General features: G+C 41.0%; 2 protein-coding genes across 3 annotated transcripts in view; one reads left to right on the top strand and one right to left on the bottom strand.

Annotated features, from left to right (window-relative positions):
- The window catches only part of CCNB3 (cyclin B3), a 91121-nt gene extending 79296 nt beyond the window's left edge, over nt 1-11825 (bottom strand). The window contains exon 1 of the mRNA XM_054250902.2: nt 11764-11825. The gene's annotated coding sequence lies outside the window, so the exon portion shown is untranslated. The remainder of the gene's footprint in view (nt 1-11763) is intronic.
- A 4410-nt stretch (nt 11826-16235) lies between these two features.
- On the top strand, nt 16236-26195 carry AKAP4 (A-kinase anchoring protein 4). 2 transcript variants are annotated; one of them, XM_035288752.3, is made up of 6 exons: nt 16236-16365; nt 18449-18544; nt 19604-19654; nt 20085-20186; nt 22543-24615; nt 25832-26163. In XM_035288752.3, the coding sequence occupies exons 1-6, from the start codon at nt 16339-16341 to the stop codon at nt 25985-25987; spliced, it is 2505 nt and encodes an 834-aa protein (XP_035144643.2). In that variant the 5' UTR covers nt 16236-16338; the 3' UTR covers nt 25988-26163. The 2 variants fall into 2 exon arrangements, with proteins under 2 accessions (XP_035144643.2, XP_017824264.3); XM_017968775.4 differs by lacking the exon at nt 16236-16365 and adding an exon at nt 16860-17002 and having other exon boundaries at nt 25832-26195.
- The last annotated feature ends 1495 nt before the right edge of the window (nt 26196-27690 follow it).

Here is a 27690-nt window from a genome sequence, read left to right as displayed (position 1 = left end):
AGATGAAAATACAACACATCAAAATTTCTATACCAGGTGTGGTGGCTCACACCTGTGATACCAACACTTTGAGAGGCCAAGTTGGGGAGGATGACTTGAGACCAGGAGCTCAAAACCAGCCTGAGCAACATAGGGAGATTCTGTCTCTATTTAAAATATCTATATTTGTCATTATATATGTATAACATATAATAAAATATACAAAATATGTATATAACATATACTACATATTATTTTATTATATATATTATTTATATAGATATAAAGAGAATATATGTAAAAAATAGATGATACCCATATATACATATATATGGTCACAGCTAAAAAATATATATGTGTAATATATATAATATATATGTGTAATATATATTATATATATGTATAATATATATTATATATATTTTAATAATATATATTATATATATTTTATATATAATATATACTATATATGTATAATATATAATATATATTTTACTATATATTATGTATATTATATATGGGTTATATATTATATATATATATATGGGTCACAGCTAAAGCTGAAAGGGAAATTTATAACACTATTTAATCTTAGAAAAGAGGAAATTTTAAAAGTCAATACTCTAAGCACCCACTTCAATACTAGAAAAAGATGAGAAAAATAAATCCAGTGCAAGCATAGGGTAGGAAATAATAATGATAAAAGCAGAAATCAAGGAAATTAAAAACAGAAAAACCAATAGTAAAAAATCAGGAGAGGGGACTCAAGATGGCGCTGTGAGAACAACCCAGGATTGGAGCCCGCGTTGAATTCGCAAACGGTGAGTCAGTGCTGCATTTCCAGACTGATCTTTGTTGCCCACAGAACGGGGAAACTCCCAAGTATAAAAAGACACGGGACGCCAGGCAGTAGGTCTGCCTGGCGAAGCCGGCAGCCGGGGCGGCGGCGGCCGGCCCTACCCAGCAATCCCCACAGGGCGCGCTTGTCCGGGTGCCTTGTTGAACCGGCAACCTGAGACTTGAGCGGGCTGGACTTGAGACTGAACGAGACTTGCACAGTAGCCCAGCCCAGGGGATTGCAGGGACAGATCGCTTGGGATACCCAGTGGGACGAACAAAACCGCGATTTCAAACTATCCCGGGCAGACGGTCCGAGACGCTCTGTGGGGGAGGGGCGTCCACCACTACGGAGGCAACCTGCCCCAACTGATATACACGCCCACTGCTGAGGCAGCCAGCCGTTGCCGAGGCAACCCGCCCCAACTGAGATACACGCCAACTGCTGACGCAGCCAGCCATTGCCGAGGCAACCCGTCCCTACTGAGATACACGCCCACTGCTGACGCAGCCTGCCGTTTCTGAGGCAACACGCTACAACGAAGAGACTCCGCTGCAGGGCGTGGCAGAGACCACAGCAGAGCCGGCAGGAACAGCGCGAATCACACAACAGCAGGGCGGAGCCTCGGCAGCCAAACAGTGGCTAGTCTGCCTTTGAGCTGGGCAGGACACCTGATCAGACATCCAAAAATAAAGCCCAAACCCCTCAACACAGAGCATTTGAGAAAAAAAAAAAGGGTTGTTTAATGAGCTGTGTTGCAGCAGAATCAAACATAGCAGCCTAACAGCCCTGAATAAACAACAGAGTGCACAGCTCAGCAATTAAACCCCTATAAAGTACAAACTGTCTCCTCAAGCAGCTCCCTGACCCCTCTATATCCAAAAGACTGTCATTAGGCAGGCATCATCCTGGGACAAAGAGAGCAGAAAAAGAAACTGGTAGCTTCCCTCGCTGTGCCACGGCTACTAGAGGTGCACCCCAGACAAGCAGGGTCTGGAGCAGACCTCAACAGTCGTACAGCGAAGGGGCTAGACTGGTAGAAGGAAAACCAAGCAACAGAAATACTTCATCATCAACATTCTGGGTGTCCACTCAGAGACCCAAACGAAAAGTCAGCAACTACGCAGACGACCAGCGGACAAATCCACAAAGATGGGAAGAAACCAGCGCAAAAAGGAGGAAAACACCGGAAACCAGAACACATCGCCTCCTAGAAAGGACCAAAACTCCTCATCAGCAAGGGAACAAAGCTGGACGGAGAATGACTGTGACGAAATGACGGAATTAGACTTCAGAAGGTGGATAATGAGAAACTTTTGTGAGCTAAAAGATCATGTATTAAATCAATGCAAAGAAACTAAGAACCTTGAAAAAAGATTTGAAAAAAGATTCGAGGAAATGATGACAAGAATGGATACCTTAGAGAGGAATATGAATGAATTAAAGGAGCTGAAAAACACAATACGAGAACTTCGCGAAGCAAACGCAAGTTTCAATAGCCGAATTGACCAAGCAGAAGAAAGAATATCTGAAGTCGAAGACCAACTCAATGAAATAAAACGAGAAACCAAGATCAGAGAAAAAAGCACAAAAAGGAATGAACAAAGTCTCCAAGAAATGTGGGACTATGTGAAAAGACCTAACCTACGTTTGATAGGTGTACCAGAAGGGGACGAAGAGAATGAATCCCAGCTGGAAAATACTCTTCAGGACATCATCCAGGAAAATTTCCCCCACCTAGCAAGACAAGCCAACACTCAATTGCAGGAAATACAGAGAACACCACAAAGATATTCCGCAAGAAGAGCAACCCCAAGGCACATAATCGTCAGATTCAACAGGGTTGAAATAAAGGAGAGAATACTAAGGGCGGCCAGAGAGAAAGGTCGGGTCACCCACAAAGGGAAGCCCATCAGACTCACAGCAGATCTCTCGGCAGAAACACTACAAGCCAGAAGAGAGTGGGGGCCAATATTCAACATTCTTAAAGAAAAGAACTTTCAACCCAGAATCTCATATCCAGCCAAACTGAGCTTCAGAAGTGAAGGAAGAATAAAATCCTTTGCGAACAAGCAAGTACTCAGAGATTTCGTCACCACCAGGCCTGCTTTACAAGAGCTCCTAAAAGAGGCACTACACATAGAAAGGATCAACCAGTACCAGCCATTCCAAAATCACACTGAATGCTAAAGAGCTTCAACATAATGAAGAATCTACAACAACTAACAGGCAAAACAGCCACTTAGAATCAAAATGGCAGTATCAAATTCACACATAACAATATTAACCCTAAATGTAAATGGACTAAATGCACCAATCAAAAGACACAGACTGGCAAATTGGATAAAAATCCAAAACCCATCAGTGTGCTGTATCCAGGAAACCCATCTCACATGCAAGGATACACAAAGGCTCAAAATAAAGGGATGGAGGAAGATTTACCAAGCTAATGGAAAGCAAAAAAAAAGCAGGAGTTGCAATTCTCATCTCTGATAAAATAGACTTTAAAGCAACAAAGATCAAAAGAGACAAAGAAGGCCATTACATAATGGTAAAAGGATCGATACAACAAGAAGAGCTAACAATCCTAAACATATATGGACCCAACACAGGAGCACCCAGATACATAAGGCAAGTTCTTAATGACTTACAGAAGGACTTAGACTCCCACACAATAATAGTGGGAGACTTTAACACTCCACTGTCAATACTAGACAGATCAACCAGACAGAAAATCAACAAGGATACCCAGGGCTTGAACTCAGACCTGGAGCAAGCAAACCTGGTGGACATTTACAGAACTCTCCACCCCAAATCCACAGAATACACATTCTTCTCAGCACCACATCACACCTACTCTAAAATTGACCACATAATTGGAAGTAAAGCACTGCTCAACAAATGCAAAACAACTGAAATCATAACAAACAGCCTCTCAGACCATAGTGCAATCAAGTTAGAACTCAGAATTCAGAAACCGACCCAGAACCGCACAGCTTCATGGAAACTGAACAACTGGATCTTGAATGTTGACTGGGTAAACAACGAAATGAAGGCAGAAATAAAGAAGTTCTTCGAAACCAATGAGAATGAAGACACAACGTGCCAGAACCTCTGGGACACATTTAAAGCAGTCTCTAGAGGAAAGTATATAGCAATAAGTGCCTATATGAGGAGAATGGAGAGATCCAAAATTGACACCCTATCGTCAAAATTGAAAGAGCTAGAGGAGCAAGATCAAAAAAACTCAAAACCCAGCAGAAGACAAGAAATTACTAAGATCAGAGCTGAGCTGAAGGAGATTGAGACACGAAAAACCCTTCAAAAAATCAATAAATCCAAGAGCTGGTTTTTTGAAAAGATCAACAAAATAGACCACTAGCCAGATTGATTAAAAATAAAAGAGAGAACAACCAAATAGATGCAATAAAAAATGATAAAGGGGAAATCACCACAGATTCCACAGAAATTCAAACCATCATCAGAGAATATTACAAACAACTCTATGCACATAAACTAGTAAACCTGGAAGAAATGGATAAATTCCTGGACTCCTGTGTCCTCCCAAGCCTAAACCAGGAGGAAGCTGAAACTATGAATAGACCAATAACAAGGTCTGAAGTTGAGGCAGCAATTAAGAGCCTACCTCACAAAAAAAGCCCAGGTCCAGATGGGTTCACAGCCGAATTCTACCAGACACACAAGGAGGAGCTGGTACCATTCCTTCTAAAACTATTTCAAACAATCCAAAAAGAGGGAATCCTTCCCAAATCATTTTATGAGACCAACATCATCCTGATACCAAAACCCGGCAGAGACCCAACGAGAAAAGAAAACTTCAGGCCAATATCCATGATGAACATAGATGCAAAAATCTTCAATAAAATATTGGCAAGCCGATTGCAACAGCAAATCAAAAAACTTATTCATCATGATCAAGTAGGATTCATCCCAGGGATGCAAGGCTGGTTCAACATACGCAAGTCTATCAATGTAATTCACCACATAAACAGAACCAAAAACAAAAACCACATGATTATCTCAATTGACGCAGAGAAGGCATTTGACAAAATTCAACAGCCCTTTATGCTAAAAACCCTCAATAAACTCGGTATCAATGGAACGTATCTCAAAGTAATAAAAGCTATTTATGACAAACCAACAGCCAATATCATACTGAATGGGCAAAAACTGGAAGCATTCCCTTTGAAATCTGGTACTAGACAAGGATGCCCTCTCTCACCACTCCTATTCAATATAGTACTGGAAGTTCTAGCCAGAGCAATCAGGCAAGAAAAAGAAATAAAGGGTATTCAAATAGGAAAGGAGGAAGCCAAATTGTCTCTATTTGCAGACAACATGATAGTATACCTAGAAGACCCCATCGCCTCAGCCCAAAAACTCCTGAAACTGATAAACAACTTCAGCAAAGTCTCAGGATATAAAATCAATGTGCAAAAATCACAAGCATTCGTCTACACAAATAACAGACTTAAAGAAAGCCAAATCAAGAGCGAACTGCCATTCGCAATTGCTACAAAAAGAATAAAATACCTTGGAATACAACTCACAAGGAACGTAAGGGACCTCTTCAAGGAGAACTACAAACCACTGCTCAACGAAATCAGAGAGGACACAAACAGATGGAGAAACATTCCATGTTCATGGTTAGGAAGAATTAATATCGTGAAAATGGCTATACTGCCCAAAGTAATTTACAGAATCAACGCTATCCCCATCAAGCTACCATTGACTTTCTTCACAGAACTGGAAAAAACCACCATGAACTTCATATGGAACCAAAAGAGAGCCCGCATAGCCAAGTCAATTCTAAGCAAAAAGAACACAGTGGGGGGCATCACACTACCGGATTTCAAACTATACTACAAGGCTACAGTAATCAAAACAGCATGGTACTGGTACCAAAACAGAGATATGGACCAATGGAACAAAACAGAGGCACCGGAGGCAACACAACATACATACAACTATACAATCTTTGATAAACCTGACAAAAACAAGCAATGGGGCAAGGATTCCATGTTTAACAAATGGTGTTGGGAAAACTGGCTAGCCATGTGCAGAAAGCAGAAACTGGACCCCTTCCTGACACCTTACACTAAAATTAACTCCAGATGGATTAAAGACTTAAACATAAGACCTGGCACCATAAAAACCCTAGAAGGAAATCTAGGCAAAACTATCCAGGACATAGGAGTAGGCAAGGACTTCATGAACAAAACACCAAGAGCATTGGCAACAAAAGCCAAAATAGACAAATGGGACCTAATGAAACTCCACAGCTTCTGCACGGCAAAAGAAACAGTCACTAGAGTGGATCGGCAACCAACAGAATGGGAAAAAATTTTCGCAGTCTACCCATCTGACAAAGGGCTGATATCCAGAATTTACAAACAACTCAAGCAGATTTACAGGAAAAAAACAAACAAGCCCATTCAAAAGTGGGCAAAGGATATGAACAGATACTTTTCGAAAGAAGACATATATGAGGCCAACAATCATATGAAAAAATGCTCATCGTCACTGGTCATCAGAGAGATGCAAATCAAAACCACATTGAGATACCATCTCACGCCAGTCAGAATGGCGATCATTAAAAAATCTGGAGACAACAGATGCTGGAGAGGATGTGGAGAAAAAGGAACACTTTTACACTGTTGGTGGGAGTGTAAATTAGTTCAACCATTGTGGAAGACAGTGTGGCGATTCCTCAAGGCCTTAGAAATAGAAATTCCATTTGACCCAGCAATCCCATTACTGGGTATATATCCAAAAGACTATAAATCGTTCTACTATAAGGACACATGTACACGAATGTTCATTGCAGCACTGTTTACAATAGCAAAGACCTGGAATCAACCCAAATGCCCATTGATAATAGACCGGATTGGAAAAATGTGGCACATATACACCATGGAATATTATGCAGCAATCAGAAATGATGAGTTCGTGTCGTTTGTAGGGACATGGATGAATCTGGAAAACATCATCCTCAGCAAACTGACACAAGAACAGAAAATGAAACACCGCATATTCTCACTCATAGGTGGGTGATGAAAAATGAGAACACATGGACACAGAAAGGGGAGTACTAAACACTGGGGTCTATTGGGGGGAAAAGGGGAGGGCCAGTGGGAGGGGGAGGTGGGGAGGGATAGCCTGGGGAGAAATGCCAAATGTGGGTGAAGGGGAGAAGAAAAGCAAAGCACACTGCCATGTGTGTACCTACGCAACTGTCTTGCATGCTCTGCTCATGTACCCCAAAACCTATAATCCAATAAAAAATTAAAAAAAAAAAAAATCAATGAAACAAACTCTGGTTCTCTGAAAAGATAAAAAACCTAACAAACCTCTAGCAAGATCGACAAAGAAAAAAAGAAGACACAAATTAGCAATATCAGAAATGATATAGCTGAATAAATTTTAGAGATCTGCTGTACAACACAGTGCCTATAGTTGACAATACAGTATGGGATGGGCGTGGTGACTCATGCCTGTAATCCTAACACTTTGGGAGGCCAAGGCAGGTGAATTACTTGAGGTGAGGAGTTCGAGACCAGCCTGGCCAACATGGTGAAACCCCATCTCTACTAAAAATACAAGTTAGCCGGGCATACTGGTAGGCACCTGTAATTCCAGCTATTCAGGAGGCTGAGGCAGGAGAATCACTTGAATCCAGGAGGCAGAGGTTGCAGTGAGCCAAGATCCCGCCACTGCACCCCAGTCTGGGCAACAGAGTGAGACTCCATCTCAAACAAACAAATGAACCAAAAACAATCCAGTATTGGGCACTTCAAAATTTGTTAAGAGTCGATATCATGTTAAGCGTACTTACCAAAACAAACAACCACCACCACCAACAAAGGGACACAAGGAAACTTTGGGAGGTGTTGGATATGTCTACTACCTTGATTATGGTAATGGAATCATGGGTGTTTACATATGAACAAGCTTGTCAAATTGTACACATTAAATATATGCAACTCTTTGTATTAATATATCAATTATACCTCAATAAAAGGTTTTCTTAAAAGAAATAAAACAAGGGATTCCGCTACAGACCCTACTGACATAAAAAGGATAAGGGAATACTATGGACAACTCTACACACATAAAGTTCACAACTTAAAAGAAATGGATGAATTCCTTGGAAAGCACAAACTGCCACAATACACCCAATAGGAAACAGATGATCTGAATACCCCCAATTTTAAATAAATTCAATTATTAATTTAAAAATTCCCCAAAAGATTACTCTCCAGGTCCAGACGATTTCACTGGAGAATTAAACCAAATATTTAAAGAACAATTAACACCTATTCTACATCTGTTACTTCCAGAAAATAGAAAAGGTAACATTTCCCAACATATTATATGAGAACACTTTTACAGCGATGCCAAAAACATCCAAAGATAATACAAAATAAGAAAACTACGAGCCAATAGCCTCATGAATTATTAGCAGGATATTAGCAAACAAATTTTGTCTTGTACACTGAGAACAAGACAGATATTGTCTTGTACACTGAGAACTACAAACCATCAGTAAGAGAAAGAACTAAGTAAATGGAAAGACGTCTTGTGTTCATTGATCAGCTTACTTAATATTGTTAAGATGGCAATACTGCCCAGATTGATCTACAGAATCAACACAATCCCCATTAAAATCTGTGTGGAACAGAGATAACATATCAGACCTAAGAATGCTGCCATTTGAAAATCCTGCTTACAAAGGTTGGCCCTTGGCTAGCATCTGGGAACTTAGATTTGGAGCTGGTTCCCACAACACTAATGGATAAGATTAGCTCACTTTGCTTTATGGTTTATGGTGAACACCAGATTTCCTCCTAGAAATCTGAAATTTTTGTGCTAGGTAGAAGGTGCCTGTATAACCAGTCCCCAATAAAAACCCTTGCCGCTGATTCTCCAATGAACTGCCCTCACAGACATTTCACACATGTTCCCACAGCTCATTGCTGGGAAAAGTTTTGCTAAGAAGCCAATCACAAAATACCACACATTGTATTGAATGTCCAGAATAGACAGAACTAGAGAGACAGAAAGTAGATTAGTGGTTGCCTAAAGCTGGGAAGTATAGGGATGGAGGGGTGGCTGAGATGTGATAGATAAAGGGTATAGGGTTTCTTCTGGGGGTGATTTAAAAAAAAGCTCTAAATTGATTATGGTGATGGTTGTACAACTGTGACACAGTAAAAAAAAAACACTGAGTTGTATACTTTAAATGAGTTGCATGGCATATGAATTATATTTCAACAGTGCTGTTATAAAAACATCATAGCTAATAAAATATATCAGTTCCTAAAAAATGTTACATTGAAGAGTGGCAAGGATAGGTTCACTGGACCCAGTCAGCTAGTTATTAAGATAATCCAGGCAGTTTGGATCAGGATGACCCAATGCTTTCGTTTTTGGCCTTGGCCAAGCACCTCTATGTGGTCCTGGGGATAGCAATTTTTGAAGAATCATTACCACTTGTTTTCAATTATATAAATATAATTAGGCATTTACTAATATATATGAACCTTTTTATCATTAGCAGGGTAAATGAAAATGAGTAAAACACAGTCATTCTCTTCAAGAAGTCCTGTTTTGGGAAAGATAAAGCTCATAATGAAACAAATATACCACAAGGCAGAATGTAATGTGTGAATTATAAATTCACAAGGTGAATGTAAAACTACTGAGTATTTCAGAAGACACATATTATTGAGTTCACTATTATTATCAACACCATCACTATTGCCATAATCATCTCAACATCACCAAGAGCTACTGAGTGTCTAAACACATAAGCCACTGCTAGGTTGTACACAGAGACAGTTACTGCCTTCCTTGAACCTCTACACACTTTCATGATGGAAATATTAAAGAAATGTATCAATAAATATGACATACACAAAAATACAGTTTTTAGGATGGGGAGTGATTCTGTCACGGGGAAATCACCAATCTCCCGTTTAATTGGAGGAAGGCTTCTCAAGTGGCTTTTGTCTAGGGTGTCCTCCTAGGGCGTGGGAACATGTTTTCCAACAGCTGCGACCTGAAGTCATTACCCCAATTCATCATGCTGAGTTGAGAGCAAGAGGTACAGGGGGCTGGAGGGCAGTTGGTGAGATCACTGCTCACTGTGGCATCAACATCCCAGGCATGCACCAACACAGATGGCTAATTTCTTTTTCTTTTGGTACAGATGAAGGTTTTGCTACATTGCCCAGGCTGGTCTCAAACTCAGACTCTTGCCCTCAAGTGATCCTCCTGCCTCAGCCTCCCAAAGTGCTGGAATTACAAGAGCGAGACAGTGTGCCCAGCTGCCAACAAGTAGTATTATATTTAATTCTTTTTCTTTTTCTTTTTTTGAGACAGTCTCGCCCTGTCGCCCAGGCTGGAGTGGTGCAGTGGTGTGAACTCAGCTCACTGCAACCTCTCCCTCCCCGTCCCAGGCTCAAGTGATCCTCCCACCTCAGCCTCCCAAGTAACTTGGACTACAGGCATGCTCCACAACACACTGCTAATTTTACTTTATTTCTTTTATTTTTTGGTAGAAGCAGAGGTTTTGCTATGTTGCCCATGCTGAAACTCAAAGTCCTTCCCTCAAGTGATCTTCCCTCCTCAGCCTCCAAAGGTGCTGGGATTACAGGAGTGAGCCGCCACACCCAGCTGTCACCAAGTAATAGTATATTTAATTTTCTATTTTTATTTTTATTTTAATAGCATAAATAATAAATAGTATATTAACTTAAAATAGATTTATTTTTATTTTTAGACGAGTCTTGCTCTCTTGCCCAGGCTGGAGTGCAGTGGTGTGATCTCGGCTCACTGCCATCTCCACCTCCTGGGTTCAAGCGATCCTCCCACCTCAGCCACCACACCCCACTTTAAAACATTCATTCACTGATATACAATCTGCAGGGCAGGATGTTTTTGTCACCAAGAAATAGTATATTTAAAGTTTTTCTTTTCTTTTCTTTTTTTTTTTTTTTTTTTGAGTCAGAGTTTGGCTCTTGTTGCCCAGGCTGGAGTGCAATGGCACCATCTCAGCTCACCGCAACTCCGCCTCTCGGATTCAAGCAATTCTCCTGCCTCAGCCTCCCGAGTAGCTGGGATTAGAGGCACGTGCCACCACACCCCGCTAATTTTGTATTTTTAGTAGGGACAACGTTTCTACATGTTGGTCAGGCTGGTCTCAAACTTCCGACCTCAGGTGATCCGTCCACACTCAGCCTCCCAGAGTGCTGGGATTAGAGACGTGAGCCACTGCGCCCGACCAAGTTTTTTTTTTTTTTCTTTTGAAACTGTTGTTCTGTCGTCCACGCTGGAGTGCAGTGGCGCCATTTTAGCTCACTGCAACCTGCACCTCCCAGTTTCAACCCATTCTTCCGCCTCAGCCTCCCTAGTAGCTTGGATTACAGGCGCCTGCCACTACGCTCAGCCAATTTTTGTATTTTTAGCAGAGACGGTTTTGCCATGTTGGCCAAGGTAGACTCGAATTCCTGAGCTCAGGCGATCCGCCCGCCTTGGCCTCCCAAAGTGCTGAGATTACAGGCGTGAGCCACCGCGCCCGGTCTGAAGTACTTTTTAAAGGTTATTTTGTCAGATGTTCCAAACAAGTTTGTTGGTTGACCGGAAGGAAATAAACTAATTAAAGGCTAGTTCCCTCAGCCAGTTTTCCTCCCACACCTCCAGCCTGACGCAGGATATATTTCTATATTTATAATATATAATCAATATATAAGGCAAAAAGCTCTCGTCACGACTGACAAGACATGTTGACCCTTTAACAAGCCACAGATGGACTGGAACAAAAGCTATTCGCAGAAAGTTCTCCACCAATCGAAAACTGAAAGAAAACAATACGAAACCAAACCAATCAATACAGATAACGGACAGAAGGAGAGGGGACTAACCGCGTCAGCCCAGCTGCCTCAGAATAACGGCCTCAACAGAAAAGCACCTCAGAATAACCGGTACCAGAGGCGGCTGGACTGACCCCACCACTCTCACCAGCAGGGGGAGATCACGAATCAGTGCTTTTTTTTTTTTTTTTCTTTTCCAGTCAGTATTGAAACCACCAGATGGGGCCAGAAGATCAGAGTAGGTATCTTTCTACTTTTTCTCAGGGAATTTCCCTTTTGGATATCCAAACCCTGAAAGAAAGAAAAGCTAATCTACGCACACACACACACACACACACACACACACACACACACGCCCCCCCCCCACCCCTAGGACGATGGAAGTGGCCAGTGCCTACCTAGCCCCCCCACCAGTCACGTGGCCTCTGCGCTCCAGCTAGTCATTTATAATTAAAGTGGTAGGCATTTCATAATGCTGTGCGTGAATTAAATGAGATAATGCATGTAATACACAGTACCAGGCAAATTCTCAGCCCCCATTCCAGACCCGCAGAATGAGAAACTGAAGCCCTCCAGGTGATTCTGATGCACGCTAAAGTGTGACAATTATTGCTCAGGTCCCATTTTTATTATCTTCATAGTTTTTTTCTAACCAAATGAAAACTGAGAGTGTATTTAAAGTGTTGATTCACACTATTATTCACAAGAATAGTGAAGAAGCCTGACCACTCAGATAGCTAACCAAGATTTTTGGTCCTGTTTACAGATCCCATGATGCTGTGATTTCTGAATTATGTTTCCTGCCCTAAAAATTCCAAAAAACTTGTGTCTCGAGCCCAGCTGCGTGTCCGGTATTGTGGTGGATGCAATGAAAAAGAAATAGAAAACCTTCTAGGCTTGCAATGTAGGTGATCTAGGAATAGAAAAAGGTAATTAACTCTACAAGGCCAGATTTAGTAAATGTCAAATGAATTATCCTGACAATAAACAAATGTTCTAGGAAATCAGGGGAAGGAAATTTCATAATTATAAAAGGGAAGAGCCTGACCATAAATAATCACTGCCAAGCCAAGCTCATCCCTCAAAATTACCCATAAGTCATTTTCTACCATAAGGTTATGGAACAGAACTTTAGCTGCCTAATTAAGCCCCTGCCTATGAAAGAACCTCCAACATACCTAAGACTCCACTTATCGTTAGCAGTTGTCCCCTTAAATTTTTTATAATGTTTATAGACTTTAAAAGTCCTTTATCTTCCCCCTCCACTCCTCCAATCACTCATAGGAAAGGACAAATATGTACAATGCAGACAAAACACAGATACTTGACAGAAGTAATTATGCAGTACCATTGCCAAAATGTTCAATGTGACTAATTATTTCCTTTAGTATGTTTGTATGAAGCTGCTCTAAATGTCGTTGCACTCTCATGGCAGGAAAACAGTTCAGGAGAAAAAGAAATGGTGTTCCCAGTTATATTGGTCCACAGCAAATGATGTCTGATGATCACTGGCATCACTGCCCATTTTCTAAATGGTCATTGTGTCATCACATAAAAGGTAGGCTAAATCTCAGGCTGGAAGATACCCAGCAAGATTACCAGACAGATAGTGATTTCATGAAGGCTGATGGCCCACTTCATTTAATTTCCTTTTGTCATTTATTCGTGGTAATTATATTATAAACACAGGTCCCATTTTTATCATCTTCATAGTTTTTTTCCTAGCCAAATGAAAACTGAGAGTGTATTTAAAGTGTTGATTTGCACTATTATTCACAAGTTTGTGTGAAAGAGATGTTTGGGTAGAATAAACAAGGTTGCAAAATAGACAATAGAAAAAAATTATGACCAAGGCTTTTGTGTTTAATATCTCTATATTTGGCTCTTAAAGACTAACTTAAGTGCAGACTATTCACACACATTCCCACACTAATACAGTATATTCCTTACTTTGACTGTTTGAACATCCGTTGTCCCTCACCCGCCTCTCAGCCCCTCTACTCAGTACAGAACAATTTGAGAGTCTCATTAAGAGAAAGAAGAGGCAGTAAATGTACTGTGACCTGTGACTGAGCCAGGTCTGCCTTGATTCTCCCTTACATTTTCCTCATTGGTTTCACATCCAAATGCTGCTCCTGGTTAGCCTCCAGAATGACAGGATTCAGGTGCCCTGGGAGAGTGCTCTAATCATTCATAGTAGTTCTCTCTTTGTCATTTGGGGATTACTAAGACATTTTCCAGGCATGAATCATGGTTGTTCCTTTCTGGGCTGGGAGACACAGAGTTTTTTGTTTGTTTGGTTGGTTGGTTGGTTTTGTTTTTAATCTCTCAGAGATACGATTTCTTGTACTTGGAGAATATGTAAACGTTTTCTTCCTTTGCTTCATATTCCACAGAGATGAGCCAGACACAGGAGCTCCAACTTTGTCTTTAATCATCAAAAGTTGCCCCTTGACAAAAGGATGGTATAGGAAAAAGCAGTGATGTTTTATGGATTTTAGCTGATCACCATTGACAAAGACCCTCTTCATGACCAAAGTTTAGTCAGGCTTCTCTGAGCCCACTTCTCAGCTAGGCCTCAACTTCGGCCTATAAGTACTGCAACTTTCAGCACAATTTCATCCACTCACTCCTGGACACATACACACACTAAGAGACCTGAACAAACACTAGCATAGTTTCTATCAGCTCAAGGCCATTTCCCTAGGATGACAATCCCAGCCCCCTTAAAATGGGGGGAATAGGGGAGGGAGAGCGTGGGAGGGGGGAGCTGGGGAGGGATAGCCTGGGGAGAAATGCCAAATGTGGGTGAAGGGGAGGAAGGCAGCAAAACACACTGCCATGTGTGTACCTATGCAACTATCTTGCATGTTCTGCACATGTACCCCAAAACCTAAAATGCAATAAAAAAAATAATAAAAATAAAAATAAAATGTCTTCCTGAGACATTTCAATGCTGCCAAAGGCCATTTCCCTGGGATGACATTCCCAGCCCCCCCTTTTTTAAAATTGTACTTTAGGTTCTGGGGTACATGTGCAGATCATGTAGGATTGTTGCATAGGTACATACATGGCAAGGTGGTTTCCTGCCTTCATCCCCCCATCACCTATATCTGGTATTTCTCTCCACATTATCCCTCCCCACCCTCCCCACCACCCCGCTGTCCCTCCACTAGCCCCCCCGCAGCTGACCGCAGTGTGTGATGCTCCCCTCCCTGTGTCCACGTGTTCTAACTGTTCAACACCCGCCTATGAGTGAGAACATGTGGTGTTTGGTTTTCTGTTCTTGTGTCAGTTTCCCAGCCCCCCTTAAAATGCCTTCCTGAGACAGCTCAATGCTGCCAAAAGAATGTACTGTTTGTTCAGGCCAAAACCTGACTATGGGCCCTGACTCCCTTTCCTTAAAGCATGTACTTTAGAAAACTTGCAATTGTAAATTCTTTCTCTCTTCATTTAAGATGTATCTTCTACAATCCAGGACTGTCTTTCTCAACAACCTGGAAGCCATCCCTTTGTAATGTAATGATCAAGAAAAATAGGGTCTGTGTCTCCATGTCTCTATGGGAAGGTAAGAGCTTAAATTTCTTTTCTTTTTCTTTTATTTTACTTTCTTTTTTTATTTCACTTTTTTATAGTTTATTTCATTTCTTTTTTTATAGGTCTTAATTACATTTTTCTGTATAAATCTGATATTGTGAACATAGGGAGCCTAACTTTAATAAGCACCCATTAGCAAGCACAGATGCTCCAATACATTGACCAAGTTCACCCCTACTCAATGTCCTTCAGTACCTTTCCTTAGCACACCTTGTCTTTTGTTTCAGTGGAGTTGAGATCTGTTCATCAGAAGTCTCTCTTTTCTAATACAATGGCCTGAATAAAATCTGTCTTGCCACCTCTAACAAACTCTTGGCTGTTTCTCTTTAACGCCATGAACTAACAGGATCAAAATCATATAGCAGAGTTAGAAGATGAAATCTCAGGGGCAACAGGAAAAAGAATAAGTGGAGCTAGAACTAAGAAGATGAAACTCTTTTAGGGGATCATCTAAACTGATTGTTAATTTAGATGCATTTATTTACATGCATGCAGTTATTAAAGTGGAGACGTGGAGAAGAAACAAGGAAAGACAAGATGACACTTGGGCACAGTGAGAGCCATTTGGTTGTGGGATAATGTTTCCAAACTGGGGCTAAACTCAGTGAGATGAGATGAAGGCATCTCAAAGTGTAATGGATAATCCTCTAACACATACTGAAACCGACAAACCAGCACTGGCCAGATGGAAAAGATTAAGTGACGCTTAAGTCTTTTCATGGCCTAAGGAGTCTGTAAAGGACAGATCCTGTCTCAACTAGATCAGCTTTTCTCTGGACTACTTATTTCTCACAGGGAAGGCCTGCTGGACCACTTAGAGCACACGGAATCCTTAGAGCCCTCCAACATTGTGCTGTCACTGTTCTCTATAGAAACAGTGATGTCATCAAGAAGTAGCTCTGGTACCAGCTGGCAGTCAAGGCTTTAGGAGGGCATGGAGAGTTGAAGAAAAGACCAGCATCTTGAGGCAGACTGGAAGAATCATTGCAGCATCCAAATTGACAAGAAAACATCATTCAAGGGTCCTACATGATGGCGTGCTTTGATACTGCAATGGTAGGGACATCTGACTTCTTTCTGAATAGCTAAGGGGGCATCTTAATGGTGAGGTGAAACTACAGAAGCTGCTAAGGCAGCCTCCCAAGTTTCTATTTTCATACTTTTATTTGGGATACCCAGAAAAGAGACTTGGATCAAGATTTCTCTGTTTCTATGTAAATCTAAAGATCTCTTGCCACATAACTTCTGATTCTCTAGTGGGGATATGATTACATTGTTCTGGAGGACTAGCAAGAAATAAAAAGAGAAGGGATATCTTGACGGACTGTGAGCTGGAGAAAATGTGAGAAAAATGTGTGTACCCTCATAGAGATAACAGAAAAAGTTTGTCCCATAGCAGACAGCCTGATGTGCTTTTGATGGGAATAGGTTACTGAGTTTGCCAACATGCCCACCTTTGGTCAGGTTGCTATGGTTTCAGGCATTGTGACCCAACAAACCCTGTTGCCACACCCCATGGTCAAAGGCAGCAGGGGAAAGCCTGGGCCCTCAGTCTAGTTCAACAGCTGACAGGGGTGGCAGCCAGCTGCGGGTGCCCAAAAATTTGGCACTTCTCAGTTCCATCTAAAGGGGCACATCTCCCTTCTGGGTGGCACATTTTCAGCCCAACGTCTAAAAGAACTTCATCATCAAGGTAATGAGTTCATAAATTTTATTTCTCACAGTTCTTTTGGACTTGGACTTAGGCTGTATCTGAATCACATAAGGGACTCTATGCCTCCACCTTTTTTTAGTAGGCTAGTGTTCTCTATGTAGCTCTTGGAAAAAAAGAAACTCCCTCGTCTGAGTGTGTAGGAGTCTTTTCCTATGACTTTTTCAAGGTTTCACAGAGCTTCCTGAAGGAAGAGTTCAAGAAGATCTTGGTTGGAGGCAGGGATGATAAAAAGCAGGAATGTATTATTATCATATGAAAAGATAGCCATTAGAGAATAGCTATTATTAATATGTTGTGGGGGAATAGAGAAGGGGTGGAAGGGAAGAAGGAGGAAGGAAGAATGAGAAAGGGAGGGAGGGGGAAGAAAGGGGAGAGGGAGAGAGGGAATGAGAGGGGAAAGGGAGGGAGGAGAGGGGAAGGGGAGACTGGAGATGGGGGAAAGTAGGGAGGGGAGGGGGGAGAGAGGATAGGGGAGGAAGGAGATAGGAAGGGGGAAGGGCAGAAGGGAGGGGAGAGAAGGGTAGGTGGCAGGGGGAATTCAATAGCCCTCTAATACTTGGCAAAAAGGATTTATCTTGTTAAATTTTAAAAAGAAATCAAATTCAAGCTCCAGATACCAAGACAAGTCTACCCAGCAATTAACTGTGAGTTCTGAGCATAAATCTCATGTCTTATGTAGCAAAAATCAGTCACTGGCTTCTGTCATTTCCTTTTCACTTTTATTTCCAGACTGGATTGGGAGGTGGTGGCGGGGTGGTAGTGGAAGGAAGTTGGTAGAGATTATTTTTTCTTTATAAAATAAATTAAACTTGATCCTATTGTATCAGGGTCTGGTCTTCCCTCAGATTGCTGTCTTTTGGTGTTATATTTATGGCTATTAGACTGGGTTTTCTCAGCATTCAGAATCTTGTTCTATATGTTGAAATTATATATGTTGTTTTAATAAAAGGGCTATTTATTTACTGCTATTGACTTTAGTCTTTTCCAATGGCTTTGGGTGATGTGTTACAGATATTTATCTAATTTTACTTTTTTTAGTATAACAGGAAAGACTGGTTGAACTGGAGTTAGCTAGAATTAAGTTAGATAGGGGAGGGTGAGCTGGGGTTTTTTGAAGGTACTCAAAAGTGGGTAAAGAAATGTGGAGATCAGAGAGATTTAGTTAGTAGAGTTGGGTAGAAGTAGGGTGTGGGGAGTCTAAATTAAAGGAGACTATGGGTTTCACTAAAAGATAATGATCCTGAGTGTCAAGTTCAAACATTTTAATGTGTCCCCTACTGCCCACTTCACCAGTTCCTAGCCTAAATCTATATATGAAACACAGAAATAGGTTTTAGAACCCCCTCTAGAGATTCTTATCCAAACTGACCCAGTTTCCAAAAACCATATATAAGAATTTCAGTTTTCTTTTCTTTCTCTTTCCAGATGTTTGATGATATTGACTGGTTACACAGCTCCAGGAGTATGTGCAAGGTAGACCTCTACAAACCAGCAGAACAGCAAGATCAGGACCGGAAAGTGGTAAGATAGAAAATGACTCCTGCCGAGGAGTAGGAAAAATTGACATATAGGTATAGATATCCTGGGGCCTAAACTAAACTAATGGACGATGATACCATGACTTCTCCAAGCAGCCAAGCTCAACGAGATCTGTCAGGGGCCACCATGCTCATACATCACAGAGATAAAAATCAAGGGAGGGGCAGGGTGAGGTGTGATGTAAAGGACCTGGGGAGGGGATGCTGGGGAGGAGCCAGAGGGGAGAGAGGAGTGGTGGTTGCCTAGCAACCAGCCCCTATCAGTGAAGCCTGTTAAGTCATAATAACATTGCCTAGGTAACAGTGTTACCTTAGCACCCCTCAGGAGGGAAAAATGCTTCATGGTCTGTTTCCCAAACTTCAAGTAATTACATAGGGCTTCACATTTTTTAATCATGTTCAAATGCCACACATACTATTATTTAATTAATATGTATTTTTACCATGTTTTAAAAATTGACTTACATTTTTTAAATGACAATCATGCTAAGAAATATTATCCATAATATCCCAGGTTTGATGTTCTATTGTGTATTCTCCCTAAAACACAATAAAAATACACCTATTAAATGCAGAAATGTTTATCCACATACTACTTAAACTAGTCTATATCACTGATAATAAAGTAAATTTTGAGAAACATTAGTGTAGTGGCAAGTGCCCTAAACTGGAAGCCAGGAAAATTGAGTTCTAATACACGCTCCACCTTTTTGTGTTAGTTGGGCAAGCCATTTCTCTTCTTAGTTTTCTCAATTAATATATATGGATATTGTACCTTGGGCCTTACTCTGACAGGTTGGTATTCTCGTTTAAGAGATGTACTAATGCTGAGATTCTGTCTGCCTAACAATAATCATAGTATTAACATTTATTGAGTACTTACTCTGTGCCAGGCAATCTGCTTTTACATGCTTTCCATACAGTATCTCAGTTAATCCTCACAAGAACCCTATGAGGTAGGTGCTATTATCATCTTCAAGAAAGAGAAATTATGTCCCTTTCTCAAGAGTTTTTCTAAATTCACCCTCCTAATTTGATGCAGGTATGCTTTGTTGATGTGTCCACCGTGAATGTAGAAGATAAAGACTGCAAGGTGTGTATTCTCTGCTCAGAGTCAGAATGGGTGGGAAATTGCTGAGAAGGGTTATCACTGAAGTATGAAGAATGGAAAGTGTTGGGGGAGTGAGGGGAAAGGTGGAGGGGATTCAGGGGGAAATCCAGCAGTCTCATGAGCCCAAGATCCCTGGTCTGAATTTACTGTCACTCTTGATAACAAGTCTCATTTTAGAAGCCATTTAAGTTGCTGGTAGGGCTGAAAGAGATAACACATGGAAGGTAGTATGTCTGAAAAGTTGTTTTTTATTTATTCATTTTTTAAAAACCACATCCAAAGGATGATGAATATGGTTCTTGAGACTGATGGCTTTGTGAGCATCTTCAGAGAGGGGAGTAGTAATTTGTGGAGAGAACTTCATCTCATTCTTCAAAGCAATTGTGTAAGATCTCACACTTTAATTCCATAGGATGCTTCTGGTTCCAGCTCACAAGACAGCTTAAACCTGGAAAATATGGAAGAAAAAGAGATTATTATGATCAAGGATGCTGAGAAGAAAGACCAGTCTAAGGTACACGTAGCCTCTGACATTCCACCACTTCTAATTCTCAGCTCAGTGATGAATCTGAGGACTCTGGGTCAGACATGTTAAGACAAGTATTGTTAAACAGGCTCATCAATTTGAATACTATGACATTCTAAAGAGCACAGACCTAAGTTCAAGGCCACAGTAAGTTCAATACCCAGGTACTTAATAATGGCACTAATCACAGAGGATCAGAATGCCCTTTCCTGATTTCCAGCTACCCATCCAATCGGAATCATACAAGACTATTTGCAATCTTTGCTGGCTGGTAATAGATCTGGGTGCCCCACATTGCCCAGCATCCAGTAAGGAAGAAAGAGGGATTGGAGCAGAGGCAATCCATAACCACCAAGAATTTGAGTACCTCATCCTTACCCTGTTGTTTAAGAGATTACCTAGCCTGTTGAGTAGCTTAAAATTAGAAGCAACTAGTCTTGCATGCCACTATCACATACAGACTCCTTTTGGTTTTGTGTAAGTATCCAAAATTATATCTGTTAGGCTCCTGGCTTGTGGAGTGCACTGGAGCACACAACAAGTCACCCTCACATGCATACAAGACTGGAGTGGCTGGTATTGGGACAGGATATTAGACTTTAGTGCAAAGGAGTCAAATGTTTCTTGTTCTGTATCTCTAGGCTCATATTATACCAAAACATTATTTCCAGCCCCAGACTCCTTTGGAGCAAAAGGAGTGGCCCCCAAGAAAGGAAAAACAAGTTTACATTGCAGTATCCAAAGAATTTTCAGTTTACTTGGGTATGGCCAACTCAATTTTGGAGTCTTAAGAAAGGGATAAATTATACCTGGCATTAACTTTTGAAAAAGCAGCCCATATTTCCTACATACAATGCAGATCTCCTTGATTATAACTTAAGCTTCTTTGCAAAAAGTTGCCTTTATCATGGCCTCACATTTCTAGAAATTCAGTGAAAAGAGAGGAGATGAAGCAATAGAAGGAGCAGAGAGCTTGGTAGTTAGTGTTGGGTTGAATATGTGTTTATAGTACATATACATATATCTGGACATGGGTATACACAGTCACAGGCATGGATATACACATATAAATTTATACAAAATGATACACACATCAATGTATACATTTATATATATTTACAAAAAATTTATATTTATACAAGTAATGATAAATTCATGCTTGGCTACATTTGATATTGACACGCACAAGCATAACAAGCATAACATAAACAATGACACACATATCCAAAGATATAAAAGTCATACAGAGTCAGATGAAGTGACATGCCCACACATGACACACATAAACACCCTTATTACACAATACATGAACATACATTCATACACATGGCATGCATAAGGCTTGATCAAAACACAGTGACCATACAGACTCAGGTATTGAGTCTGTATACATATATATCATAAACATATACATATATACATATGTACACAAATATACATATCTATGCAAAGACGTATATGGTCATACAGTCATGCTGATATACACACAAACTTACACAAAGTGACACATATTTACTAATGCACTTGTTTGCATGCATTAATACATATACTGTTGACACAAATGCAATAACACACCTACTCACACACATACTCAAATGCCAGGGTATGGATAACATTGACACACACATTGTCAAGCACTGACATAACATATATAGTCATTATGCAATCATCTGTTTATGCATGTTCATATTTTAACATATGCATATTACTATATTAAAATTATATCTATTAATGAAATTGTATGTTAATATATGAATTTATGCTTTAACATATGTAAATGCATTTATAACTGCATGATACATACTAGTGAATTTATCTTATACACATATATGCAGATTACTCAAATTGACACTTGCTCATTTACATATTCAGTGACACACTGACATAGACACTCATATTTTATTATTCATGCTTACACATAGTCACACATCTGCACACACACACACAGAGGCACATTTTCATACACTAACAATACAGAATGGCACATTCTCACATGTACTGAGATATTCACACATGTGATTTGCCATATTTCCATGCATATATACACACACAGCAGACACTCTGACACATTTTTGACACATTGAGATACAACATATTCATATGCATTGGCAGACATGTATTGATAACACTTGTATAAAGTATACACATGTATATAGTCTGAACTTTTGTTGTTGCCACTTCTGCTTGAATGTGTATTAATGGATATAACTGAATGTTATGTTCCCACACAAACTCTAAAAGGTCAAATCCCTAATCTGCATATTCTATATGTATATTCTAAATAAAATAATGAAAAGAAGTCACCTACCCAAACTCTTATGGATAGGTCTTCTTCTTCTTTTAGACGGAGGGATCTGTGTGCCTTTTCAAACAAGATTCCTCTGATCCCATAAGTGTCCTCCACTGGCTTCTCAGTGATCTCCAAAAGTATGCCTTGGGTTTCCAACATGCACTGAGCCCCTCAACTTCTAACTGTAAACATAAAGTAGAAGACACAGAGGACGGATATAACAGACCATCCTCTGGGAACTGCTACAGTGTCTATACCGATCAAGTGAACATAGATTTGCTGAACAGACCTCAAAACCTACAGCTAGAGATGGCAGCAGCTAAAAACACCAACAATAATCAAAGTCCTTCAGCCAAATCTCTTAGCACTCAGAGAGCAGTCATTTCCCCTGATGGAAAATGTTCTTTGGATGATCTTTCCTTCTATGTCGACCGACTATCTTTTCTGGTAATCCAGATGGCCCGTAAGGAAATCATGGATAAGTTGGAAGGTAGAAGCAAATGCCTTCATCATTCCATTGTTCCATCCCCTACTGTGAGCAAGATTGCTTCTGAAATGGCCCATGAAGCCATGGAACTGACTGCTGCAGAACTGTGTGGCACTGAGGAGGAGTGCAAGGAAGGAGTGCAAGGAAGCTTTCTATATAATGAACTATGCAACAAAAACAAAAGTGGAGACAAACAGATATGCCAGAGAGATAGCCAAGAATTTGCAGATTCCATCAGCAAGGGATTTATGGTTTATGCAAATCAGGTGGCAACTGACATGATGTTCTCCACCATGAAGACCTTGAAAGTGCACAGCTCTGGGAAGCCAATTCCAGCATGTGTGATCCTGAAGAGGGTGTTGCTAAAGCATACCAAGGAAATTGTGTCTGATTTGATTGATTCCTGCATGAAGAACCTACATACTATTACTGGGGTCCTGATGACTGACTCAGACTTTGTCTCGGCTGTCAAGAGAAATCTGTTCAACTATGGGAAACAAAATGCTGCAGCCATCATGGAGGCCATGCTGAGGCGCTTGGTCAGTGCCCTTATTGGTGAGAAGAAGGAGACTAAGTCTCAGAGTCTGTCATATGCAACTTTAAAAGCTGGGTCCTATGATCCCAAATATGATAACCAGAGTCTTGAACTCTCAACCATGAAAGCTGAAATGAAAGGGAATGACAAATGCAAAATGAAATCAGACCCATGCAAGTCACTCACTAGTGCTGAGAAAGTCGGAGAACACATCCTCAAGGAGGGCCTGACCATGTGGAACCAAAAGCAAGGAAACCCATGGAAGATGGCTACCAAAGTATCCTGCAATAAAGATGAGAAAAGAGAAATGATCAGTGCTTCCACAGATTCACTGGCCAAGGACCTGATTGTCTCTGCCCTTAAGCTGATCCAGTACCATCTGACCCAGCAGGCTAGGGGCAAAGATACATGTGAAGAAGAGTATCCTGATTCCACCACCAGCTATATGGCTCAGAGTACTCAATATGAGAAGTGTGGAGGTGCCCAAAGTGCCAAAGCACTTTCAGTGAAACATCTAGAATCTCACGGAGACCCTGGATCATCCACCAGTCTAAAGGAGAACCAAGGCATAGACTCCCAGAAAATGGACATGTCAAACATCGTTCTAATGCTGATTCAGAAACTGCTTAATGAGAGCTCCAACTGTGAGGATCCATGTGAAGGTGAGAACAAGCATTCAGAGCCTAAGGTAAACAAAGCAACTTCCATGTCCCAGAGACCTGATAAAGGAGAAGAACAATGCCAGGACCATCAAGAATTTGACTTTACCAGTGGGATAAAGCAAATGAACCAGCATTTTATAGATCGACTGGTAGAATCTGTGATGAAGCTCTGCCTTATCATGGCTAAGTATACCAAAAATGGGGCAGCCCTCGCTGAGTTGGAAGAACAAGCAGCCTCAACAAGTAAGCCCAGATGCTCTCACAATAATGCAATGCCACAGAACTATCAAGACTCTCCTGGACATGAAGTAATTGTCAATAATCAGTGCTCCACAAATAACTTGCAAAAGCAGCTCTGTGCTGTCCTGCAGTGGATTGCAGCCTCCCAGTTTAACGTGCCCATGCTCTACTTCATGGAAGATGATGATGGACAACTGGAAAAGGTAAGTAATGCATCTAAGGCATAAGAAGAAAGTTGGAATGGGCAGAGGCAGGAGGCAGCACTGTACTTAGAGCCCAAGATCATTCCAGTTTCAAGTCTATTCTTTACCATATGCTTCATGAATTGCTTTCACCTCATAAAAAGACACAAAAATAGTGAACCACTAGCTAAGTGGACATCTCAAGGTCTGTGCATTTCCACCAAGAAGAGGAGAGTGAGATTAACGCATTTCATCAGTGACCCTTTTGACAAACTAGTGAAACATTGGGGAATGATTGTTAAGTCTCATGTTTTGAGTTAAGATCCCCCCAAGTACTCTAGAGAGGAGAGGAAAGACCCCCAAGTACTCTAGAGAGGAGAGGAAAGAAAAGGAAAATGGAGTTCCTCCCTCCCTCTTGAGGTGTTGGAAGTATCAGGGACTAATTTTGTGTTTGACCTACCAGAAACAGTTTGAAACTAGTCTCTTATTATTTTCCCTATGTTCCTCCCCCAAACTCATGGGTCCCGCAAGTATCCTGAGAGTCTTTTCTCCTTAAATTTTATGTCCTAGGTGCCTCACTTGCCTCACCCTAGTCCTGGCTGTGCTCCTCAAATTCCATGGAGGCCAGCATTCATACGTTCGTACACATGTACATTTTCTCTCTCTCTCTCTCTCTCTCTCTCTCTCACACACACACACACACACACACACACACACACACACCCTGACAGCTGGGTTTCCTGCATTAGATGGATTCCAGAAACATCAAATACTTAACCAAGTTATTTTCAGTCCAGAAGCCAAGGCCAGACAATCCTCCCTACTCCAAGTCTCATATTTTTTAGGGAAGTGGGGGAATGGCAACCTCCAAACCTTGACCTAGCAATCAGCACAAACTAACTGAAGGGTCCAGCATCTGGTGAGAAGTATTTAATGAATACAACTAATTTCAGAGTTTGTTTTTGAAGCTCAAAAAAGAAAATATCTTTGGCATTTTGATCTATGTCATTAGAGAAGGTTCAAGGAAAAAGGAAAGCTGTGTCAGCAGCCTCTAGTCCTGTATCTATGACATGCTGTACCCTAATCCTAGAATCATAGGTGGGAAGGTGGTAGATGTAGGTGAAGAAGTTAGGGGTTGAGGGAGTTGGGTGGTAGAAGGGTGTTAATTCATTTTGTCCAGCAGGTCTTTCCTCCAAAAAGCATCATGCAACTCACACTAGCTCTGTTTCCCCCACAGCTTCCTCAGGTTTCAGCTAAAGCAGCAGAAAAGGGGTACAGTGTAGGAGGTCTTCTTCAAGAGGTCATGAAGTTTGCCAAAGAACAGCAACAGGATGAAGCTATGGGAAACGTGGCTAGGAAACAGTTGCTGGACTGGCTGCTCACTAGCCTGTGAACTGACAACTTCCTTGACTCCTCTTCGTCTTTGTCCCCCTAGCAGCATTCCATCCCAGCCAGAGCACTCCCACCATGAGGCCAGTCGGCTACACAATACCCAACTGTATTTCCTAATACACTTGAGCAGTTGCCTGGGCATGTAAGAGGTGTCAACAAACGGAAAGAGCATGAATTAAAAATAAATAAATAAAAATAAATGTATCGGTTTTTTTTGATCAGCTATTTCCAAGACAAGGGAAGGGAATTGGTCCATTTTCCAAAAATGGGGATACAGTGTTGAACTTGTATTCAGATCTCACCATGGGTTATTTTCTGAGCACCAAAGACACAGGGATATAACCCATGTCAAGGTCCCTAAGTAATCTGGTGTGTCCAAATAATCTCAATTCGCAGTCTATTTAGAGTTTTCCCACCTGGGGTCTTCCTATTTCTCCCTGAACTGCACAACTAACTTGATAATCCCCTTTCTAATCCCAAGGATACAGCTTTCTTGGTTTACTTGAAGAAACTCTATACCCATTACGCTGCCTTGCTACACACACACCCTTCAAAAGTGTTCACTGCACATAGCTAAATACTACCCAGAACTACAATGGGATCTGATCCTCTCCTGTGTGTGAATAAAGCTTTCTTATAAGGAATTTTCTTCAATTGATGAGATTTCCTTGTCTTCTTCCAGTCTGAAAGAAAAGGTTTCCAAGAACATAAACCTCTAGGATGGGTAAATTTTTTTGGGGGGGGGGCAATCTCCCAATCTTCTCTGGGAATAACAGTAAGTTCCCAGATTTGTTCTGTGTTTCCTATAAGTCAATCGTAGTGCTAGCATTCATTGCAAATCAGATCAAGAAAGTGGTTTGAACCCTGCGGCCCTTGTTACCTCATTTGCTGTATGCTCTCACGGCATGTTTTGGCACTCTTGAGGCATTGTGGCTTAGTAGAACAAGCACAGGACGAGGTATCCTTCTGGACTCAACAGTCAAAGCTTTGCCTCTTACTAGTCACATGGCCTTAGGCAATCCTGCAGACTGAGCCTGTTCATCTGTAAAATGTAGCTAAAAATTACCCTTACATTGTTTATAGGTTAAACTAGAGGAATCCATGTGATGGTGTTTTGCACAGGGTGAATTTTGTTACAAATGCAGATATGTAAATGATATGTGACTCTCAATGCCAGCCCTAACACAGTTATGAGTGCTCTCTTGATATATTTCAGAACTGAAAGCATATCCTCTGAGTACAGGACCCAGAGAGACACTTTTTGGGGGAAGTTAAGAGACACACAGGCAAACTTTGCCAACTTCTCCACAATGCCTGACCCAGTCAGACAGAAGTAAAGCAGGATTCTTCAAAGCAGGACCTTTAAAACCCTCCAGCCAGGCTGGTAGCTCATCGAACCTTTTTCAGTCTCACTCCACCCCATGAAAATCTTTGTAGTTAAGCCATCATAGATCTTTCTCTTTGCCCTTGAAGAAAATTCTTAATAAACAAATCTTGAGTCCCAGGGCTACATTTCTAATGACTCAGTCCTCCCTGAGCACAGCTGGGTCCCATAGCAGTTTACTTCCTTGATTAATTTAGCTCTTACCTTGCTCCTGATTTTTATTATGAGGCAGCCTTGGGGATTCCTTAAAACATGGAAATAGAGCAAAGGAAGTTACATATTCTGTTAAATGAAAGGGGTTGGGGCAAGATGGTCTCTCA

This window comes from Callithrix jacchus, chromosome X (assembly GCF_049354715.1).
Source record: "Callithrix jacchus isolate 240 chromosome X, calJac240_pri, whole genome shotgun sequence".
Classification (NCBI taxonomy): Eukaryota; Metazoa; Chordata; class Mammalia; order Primates; family Cebidae; genus Callithrix; species Callithrix jacchus.
Note: the sequence above shows the minus strand (reverse complement) of the source record. Positions and strands in the feature narration are given on the sequence as shown.

Coding starts and splice junctions, on each gene's coding strand:
- AKAP4 (XM_035288752.3), top strand. CDS start 16,339: ATGATGGCGTGCTTTGATACTGCAATG. Junction 18,545..19,603: donor AAGATCAGGACCGGAAAGTG/GTAAGATAGAAA, acceptor AATTTGATGCAG/GTATGCTTTGTTGATGTGTC. Junction 20,187..22,542: donor AGAAGAAAGACCAGTCTAAG/GTACACGTAGCC, acceptor TTCTTCTTTTAG/ACGGAGGGATCTGTGTGCCT.